The 7823-nt window shown below is 44.2% G+C and overlaps 1 protein-coding gene across 2 annotated transcripts in view; it reads right to left on the bottom strand.

Moving 5' to 3' along the window:
* Window positions 1–666: 666 nt before the first annotated feature.
* Window positions 667–7823, bottom strand: part of LOC106564473 (max-interacting protein 1) — a 37473-nt gene continuing 30316 nt past the window's right edge. For both annotated transcript variants that reach the window (XM_045691036.2, XM_045691037.2), the window contains exons 5-6: window positions 5175–5379; window positions 667–4860 (exon numbers count right to left, since the gene is read on the bottom strand). In XM_045691036.2, coding sequence (XP_045546992.1) covers window positions 4676–4860; window positions 5175–5379 — 390 coding nt within the window. In that variant the 3' untranslated portion in view covers window positions 667–4675. The remainder of the gene's footprint in view (window positions 4861–5174; window positions 5380–7823) is intronic.

Raw genomic sequence — 7823 nt, 5'->3', positions numbered from 1 at the left:
AGGGTCTTGTTAACCCAGTTCACCCTTTAAGATACACTGAGCGTACAAAACATTAAGAACACCTTCCTAATATTGAGATGTACTCCCTTTTGCCCTCCGAACAGCCTCAATTCGTCAGGGCATGGACTCTACAAGGTGTCAAATGCTTTCCACAGGGATGCTGGCCCATGTTGACTCCAATGCTTCCCACAGTTGTGTCAAGTTGGCTAGTTGTCCTTTGGGTGGACAATTCTTGATACACACAGGAAACAGTTGAGCGTGAAAAACTCAGCAGTGTTGCTGTTCTTGACACCTGGCATGTACTACCATACCCCGTTCAAAGGCACTTAAATCTTTTGTCTTGCCCATTCACCCTCTGAATGGCACACATACACAATCCATGTCTCAAGGCTTAAAAATGTGTCTTTAACCTGTCTCCTCTCTGTCATCTAAACTGATTGAAGTAGATTTAACAAGTGACATCAATAAGGGATCATAGATTTCACCTGGTCAGTCTGTCATGGAAAGAGTAGGTGTTCCTAATGTTTTGTACACTCAGTGTATGGCTGACTGACAGGAACCCAACCACTAAGAAGTGTCTGACTTCCTCAAAATGAACGGAGAATGGATTAAAAACAACCTTGAAAATAACAATATAGATAGATAGTAGACAACAAAGTCAACAAGTTCCGGTTTGAAAATCTTGGAGGTTTTATTGTAAGTATTGCATTTTCAAACTTACACAGCGAGAATCATCATCATCAGACAGCATGTTCTACAAAGGATTGATGGCCACAGAGTTCATCTGAACAACAAGGGGACTATAGTCTCTCCTATAGCCTGGTTAAACCAGACTGAATGCTACGCTAACTCGTATCACAGCATTCAGCCTAATTTAACCCAGGCTAGGTCTGTCCTGTTTGGAGGTGGGAATAGCTGTATCTACTATGACCCATTCATTCTGCCTTAACCTGGTTCCCAGATCTGTATGTGCTGTCTTGACCAGAATGACCATAGGAGTTGGAAAGACAGCACAAACAGATCTGGGTCCCAGGCTATTCGTTCCCCCCCTTCGAGTCGTTGTCTATAAGACCAATACCTAGTACACTGGAGTGACATTATTCAGGGTGGAGGTCAATTCCATCTAAATTCCATCCGCAAAATGGAATGTGAATTCAGTTTGGATACCAGGTAAGAAATTCCCATCTTGAACTCAACAGATAGGAATTGAGTTAGAATAGACCCCAAATCTGGATATAACAACATACTGCTAGCCATACAGAGGCAAAAGCAGGTATCACTTATATGGCCGCACTAAGGACACCAGACAACACACACAAAAGAGAGAGGGTATTGGGGAAAAACACAGTTTTTCATTAAATATGGGCCCTTTTTTTCTCATAGTGCAGGTTCAAAAAACGACAAACAAAAAGCGCTAGATGATAAAAGTGTAAATGAAGGAGAGTGAAGTAATCTGCCCCCTGTGAAAGAGAAGAGGACACTGTTGGTGTTCTGAGGTTGTTTGGCTTATTTGTTTATATCGAGAAAGCACCATCGTCAGTGAACCATCAAAATTTGAGGAGATCATGAAATCCCGCAAGATTACACTCTAACTTTACACCATGAATGATGTCCTTCGTTGAAACCATAGGCTTTTGTTCTCAATAATATTCATCTGAGACGTTTTGTAAATGTAAGACACATTTTGTTGACTAAAACATCATCTAGTAAAGCCTACTACTTGTCTTCCTACTAGAGGAGTGTGGAGTTAGTTAGTTAGCCCCCATTTTGTATAGTAGCTGGCTCAGTATTTGCCAATTAGACTTGGCTATTGTAGGCTGAGTCCAAAATCAACCCCTTGACCCTACACCCCCATCCCCTCCTAGCAAATTCTAGGATTATTGGATAGGTGTAAACTGTTACGACAAAAACTCCACCCAGCCTCTCGGAGAAGAAATGACCATACAGCTTGGGGTCAGTTTGAACTGGACCGTGGATGCTAAGAGGCTCAGTACTGGGAGCAGCTTGGGGTCAGTTTGAACTGGACCGTGGATGCTAAGAGGCTCAGTACTGGGAGCAGCTTGGGGTCAGTTTGAACTGGACCGTGGATGCTAAGAGGCTCAGTACTGGGAGCAGCTTGGGGGCTGATTACATTTCAAATGTCCGTCTAACAAAACAACATTAGACTGTTATCCTGACTGACTTCACTACGATTCACCATTGTCTGTTTCCCAAATGGCACCCTATTCTCTACTTAGTGCTCTACTTTTGACAGAGTCTGGTCAAAAGTAGTGCACTGTGTAGGGAATAGGGTGCCATTTGGGAAAAAGACATTGTTTCACTTTTAAACATAAAATCTTAAAATAAGGGATAAAATCATAAAAAAATAGGGAGGAAAATAATAAGATAAGACAGAAACCAAATAAGTTAACTTTTTTCCCCGTTCTGTGTTGGTTCTGTGAGGGATGGAGAAATAGGCTAATAAATATATAAACTTCAAAAAGTCAAGGGTCAGGGTGGGATTGTTCTTTCATATAAAGAGATACGTGAATACCAGTGGAAAACAAGACTTTTCAAAGTGCAAGTTGGGATCGCTTCAGTAACAAGGGCTAAGGATGTACACACACAGTCAATGACATCATCATACACCTTGGTGTTGTCACTTCAGACTCGAGTTCCCCCACAGCTCACCAGATACCACCAGTGGAATGCCATATAGGAGGTTTCAAAATAAAAGTAAAAAACAAAGAAATTTGAATAAATAAGAGTGCCACACAAACTCTGTATTTATGAACAGAAGATGTCCTGGGTGGCGGCCATTTTGTATTACAGCCATATAGTTGTTGTTCTCTTGTTGTTGTGTCTTGAACTTTAAGTTAAGTACTATGAAGTGGAACTTCTCTTGGGGTTGATGGGGGACAGCTACAGAATGGTAACTTTTGAACGTTTCAACCAGCAAAATGAACAAAGCAATACTGTCCAATTCATGCCACGTGGACGACTGACTGACCGCTTGCCAGTCACACTCTGAGAGAAGTAAAATAAATCTTTTCAAAAATATAATTTAAAATGCACAAAAACACAAGGTCAAAAACAGCAACAGAGGCAATAGGTTTTTTCTATCCATAAGTTTTTTTTACACTCCTTTTTTCATTGTTAATTTATTAAGCTATTTGTAAGCTATCTAATTATGTACAACAACAAAAAACAAAGCAAGTTGAATGAGCTTTTTTTGGACGGCCACAGGTCTGTTGCCTTGGAAAAGAGAGGGGGAAAAACAGGAGGAGCTCAAATGGTAAAAAAACAAAAGACAACTAGAAATAGTTATTGCTTGTTACTGCTGGATAGAGAGAAAGGATGATGTTGTCTCTATAGTCCAAAGTTCCTTGGTATTCTTTCTATTTAAATTGTGCCGATTTGTTTCTATGGACAGCCATAAGGTAGGCAGGTGCAGGATAGCTTGTTGTGGTAGCTGCGTTGTTGTAAAAACACATTTGAAGATTGATTTCCACACCAAGCACCACCCACGTTCCATGGGAATGCATATAATGCATGTTTTTTTTCTCCTCCATTCGTTTGGATGGAAACGTCCTGTATGACACGGCAGACAAGGATCGTTGGTTGTAAAAGCGTTTGAGCTGCGTTGTTGATGGGTTTGTTGTTGCTGTTTCAGGTAGCACCATTTCAAGTGTCTGCTGGATGCAGTGCTGTGGTCGTTCAAGGGACAAAATGTGTTGATATGGCAAGTAGACTTCTTGACATTCCACAGAGTCTGTGTCCAAATTACCACTTGTTCCCAAATTTGTTTTTAAGTCCAGCAGAACATTGACTTGACTTTGGACACAAGACCAGAACAAACACTCAAACACATAGAACCAAACAGGGTTTTAAAACTCATAAAATATTCTAATATATATTAGAAATGTAAGTGCATTTCTGATGCTAAAATATGGGGTTGTTTTTTTGTTTGTTTCTAAAATAACTTAATCAATTGTTTGATTTAAAAAGTGGTCTATTCCCTTCGATTATGTCTGCAATAAAACCAAGATAATGCTGATCCCAGCACATTCATAAAAATACATACTTTTTCATCTTCAATCATTCATAAAGCCACTCAAGTTCAAATCTCTTCTAAAACCATTGCTCTTATTCAGATTCTCAAAATAAAGGTTGGTTGGTTCTGTGTTTGGATCAATCTCTGTTCTTCATGTACCTGTTATCGGGACGATGCGGGGGGTTGGACCTTCTGCTTGGGACGGAGGGGGGGTTGAGGGGTTCCGGGGGGGGTTCTACTCGGACTGGGGGTTGAGGTTCAGCAGCGAATTGGAGCAGAGCGACGGATGGTGCGATGTTACAGACAGGGGTTACAGACAGGAAGTTAGAAGGATGTCAGGGCGTCACTTGAGGGATGCCATGGCGACGGAGTAGTCGGCGATGATACATGTAGATGGGTGACATGACGATACACAACAGGGTCGGTGGATGGAGGTGGGAGGCCAAGGTTTTTGCAGGTTGGAGCTGGGGCTGGAGACAACTCTAATCGGCCGGTCAGAGAAGGCGCTGAGTTTGACGAGGACGCTGGATTAACGTTCGCCCTCGTAACCTTCGTCGCTGGCCAGGTTCAGATGGTTGGTCTTTGGATGTTGGTTTAGCCCCCCCGAGGTGGGGGGAGGAGTCTACACCCAACAGCCATCTCCTATGAGGAGGATCCGGAGAAGGCTGAGGAGAGTTTGAGGATGCTGCAGCTGGAGTAGCCCTCGTCGCTGGCTAGACTCTGAAGGCTGCTGTGGTCATCTAGATCGCTGGTGGAGGCCGTAGAAACCGAGTCCAGTTCCCCGTGCTCCGAGAACTCTGTAGACTCCACGTCCACCTCAATCTCCTCTGTAGAGGGCGAGGGAGGTGGGAGAAAGAGAGAGGTAGAGAGAGAGAGGGGGGAGAGAGAGAGGGAGTAAGAGAAGAGCAGAACGTTGGAATAACACACTCAAAACAAGAGCTTCTTGGAACTAAACAGGAACACTACTAAACTGAGAAGTTAGCTTGATTCTGTGTGGAAGCAAACCATTCTGGTTATCCTAAGAATAGGGTACAAGTGTGCAAAGTCCACGTCTCTTTAACTGATGTGCTTATGTGTGTGATACACTGAAATGAAGACTGGAATCTGACAAAGATCCCTTTCGGCGGTCACGGTCGCTCACCTTGGTCCGAGTCGGAGCGCTCGGAGGAGCAGAGGGTGGAGCCCACGCTGTCCATGCGTATCCTCTCTCCCTCCCCCGGCCCGGTGCCTCCTACCCCGGCCCCGGTGCCCCCCTGCAGCAGGTCCAACTGGCGCTGGAGGTGCCTCTGCTCCCTCTCCAGACTGTCCAGCTGGTTACGGCTCTTACGGTCCGCCTCTTCAAGTTTCTACAAGAGGGAGAGAAGAGAAGAGAGAGAGGAGAGAGAGGAGAGAAGGGAGAGACAGGAGAGAAGGGAGAGAGAGAGACAGGAGAGGAGAGAGACAGGAGAGGAGAGGAGAAGAGAGAGAGAAGGGAGAGAGAGAGACAGGAGAGGAGAGGAGAAGGAAGAGAGAGATGGGAGAGGAGAGGGGGGAGAGAGAAGGGAGAGAGGAGAGAAGGGAGAGAGAGAGGAGAGAAGGGAGAGAGAGAGAGGAGAGAGAGACAGGAGAGGAGAGAAGGGAGAGAGGGAGACAGGAGAGGAGAAGGGGAGGAGAGAGAGCGAGAGAGAGAGGAGAGAGAGAAGGGAGAGAGAGGGAGAGAGGAGAGAGAGAGGAGAGAGAGGAGAGAGAGAGGAGAGAGAGAGGAGAGAGAGAGGAGAGAGAGAGGAGAGAGAGAAGGGAGAGAGAGAGGAGAGAGGAGAGAGAGAGGAGAGAGAGAGGAGAGAGAGAGGAGAGAGAGAGGAGAGAGTGTGTTTAGTTATCTTGAACAAACTGGATGTGTATAGCTGTTTCCAAAGAGCACCTGCCTCCTCGACCACACCCTCAGAGAGATGACGAGTTGCTATCCTCTGTGTGTTCCTCTATCTATTTAACATGATATTTTACCAGGTGTGTTCAAGTCTCTATAGGAGGGAGAGGAGAGAACGTGGTTATGAATAGATTTTAATATTTATATTTTAGTGGGTAAGGTTGATGGGGATGGAGGGAGAGATACAGATAAGGAAGTAGACTAAAAATTGGGACGAGGAGAGAGGATGAGAGATAGAGGAGTCAATGAAACCACCAATCAATTCTCCAAACGCTACAATGTCAGACCTCAGTATCCTGTCTCCTGACCTACAGACTAACTCTAACCTATGGAAGGGAAATCACCCAACAGTCCAACACAGAAGTAACGTTCTGTCTTTCCAGACTTGGCGTTGTTTATCTTGTATCAGTGTTTTGTTTACTACTGGTGTTACACAGTCACGTCAATACTTGATAAAGACTAGAGCTGACAGTTACAGCACTGAGAGAGAGAGAGAGAGAGAGAGAGAGAGAGAGCGGGAGAGAGAGAGATGAGACAAAGAGAGACAAAGAGAGAGAGGGGGAGTGAAAGAGAATGAAAGAGAGAGGGGCAGGAGAGAGAAAGAAGGGGGAGAGAGAATGAAAGAGAGGGAGAGGGGGATAGAGAAAGAGAGAGAGAGAGAGAGAGGGGGAGAGAGCGAGAGGGAGAGAGCGAGCGAGCGAGAGACATGCAACAACAATACAACCCTTCATTCCATGTTTCTGTGTCATTGTCAGGGTCAATGTTATTGATCTTCATTCCCATGTTAATCTCATTCAGGTGGCTGTCAGTAGTGGGGAAGCTGCACGGGCCAAAGACTCAGAACAAGCAACATGTTTCTCATTACTAGTAATGTTCCCTCTCATGTTTTCCGGCAGTGAGCGAATTTCAGGTCTGCTGAGCGCAAACCTGAACATTGTGAAAATTCTGTGCAACTTCCAGCGCGCGTTTACTGTGAACACTGAGGCTGTACCCACTTTAAGTTACAGTTTTAACGGTGATCAAGTGGACTACTGTGGCTATTTGATCATAATGTAGGCCTACCAGAGTGGCCTAACATAAACAAATATATGGAGAATATGTATCCCATAACATTTTAACATGTGAATAGCTGTTCTATCACTCAGCCTACAGTAGCAGCCAATGTGTGCTGTTCAATGAAGGCCTACATTCCATGTAGAGTTTGGAAAACACATGCAGGGCTCGACATTAACCTGTTTATCCCGAATAATTTGTTGTGTTGTTTGATGCAAGAAACCACTTTCCAAAATAACATTTATTATTATTTCCATACCATTATTACAGAGAATCAGACAAATGATGCTACCCTCTGCCTATTGGCTACTTAGATTATTCAAGACCGTCTCCAAATAAAAAACTGTCATAAAAAAAGCTCTTTACCGATTCGCTTACAAAGCTGCCAAGATAGGTACACGTTCTGTTCTCTTGTAGGAAGCAACCACTCCCACATTGCTGACTACAAATGATCTATAACTGGGCTAATAACTCACTAACTAGCAAAGAATATGAACAAATGTGTACACCTGGCTACATGCAGCTCTCGCTTTGATTTCAAAACAAGCGCATAACGATCGCAGCCGCTCATGCTGTAAACACAGTCCAGTTCAAAGTGAATGGCACAAATCCATATTTGGAAATGGTCTATTTGCATATAGGCCTATTGAAGCTCTGATTGGTTATGGCGCACCGGTCTGTGTAGAGTACAGGCCTGAGTCGTGCCTGTCAGTGCAATAGAAATCCAATGCGCTCTGCGTACGACAAAGTCTCTTGCACAGTTTTTTTTGTTTCGGTATGTTGTGTTGAAAGTGGCTAATAATGATTGCGCTGATTCGATCACAATTCCCA

The sequence above is a fragment of the Salmo salar genome, chromosome 12, assembly GCF_965601325.2.
Source record: "Salmo salar chromosome 12, fSalSal1, whole genome shotgun sequence".
Lineage (NCBI taxonomy): Eukaryota > Metazoa > Chordata > Actinopteri > Salmoniformes > Salmonidae > Salmo > Salmo salar.
Note: the sequence above shows the minus strand (reverse complement) of the source record. Positions and strands in the feature narration are given on the sequence as shown.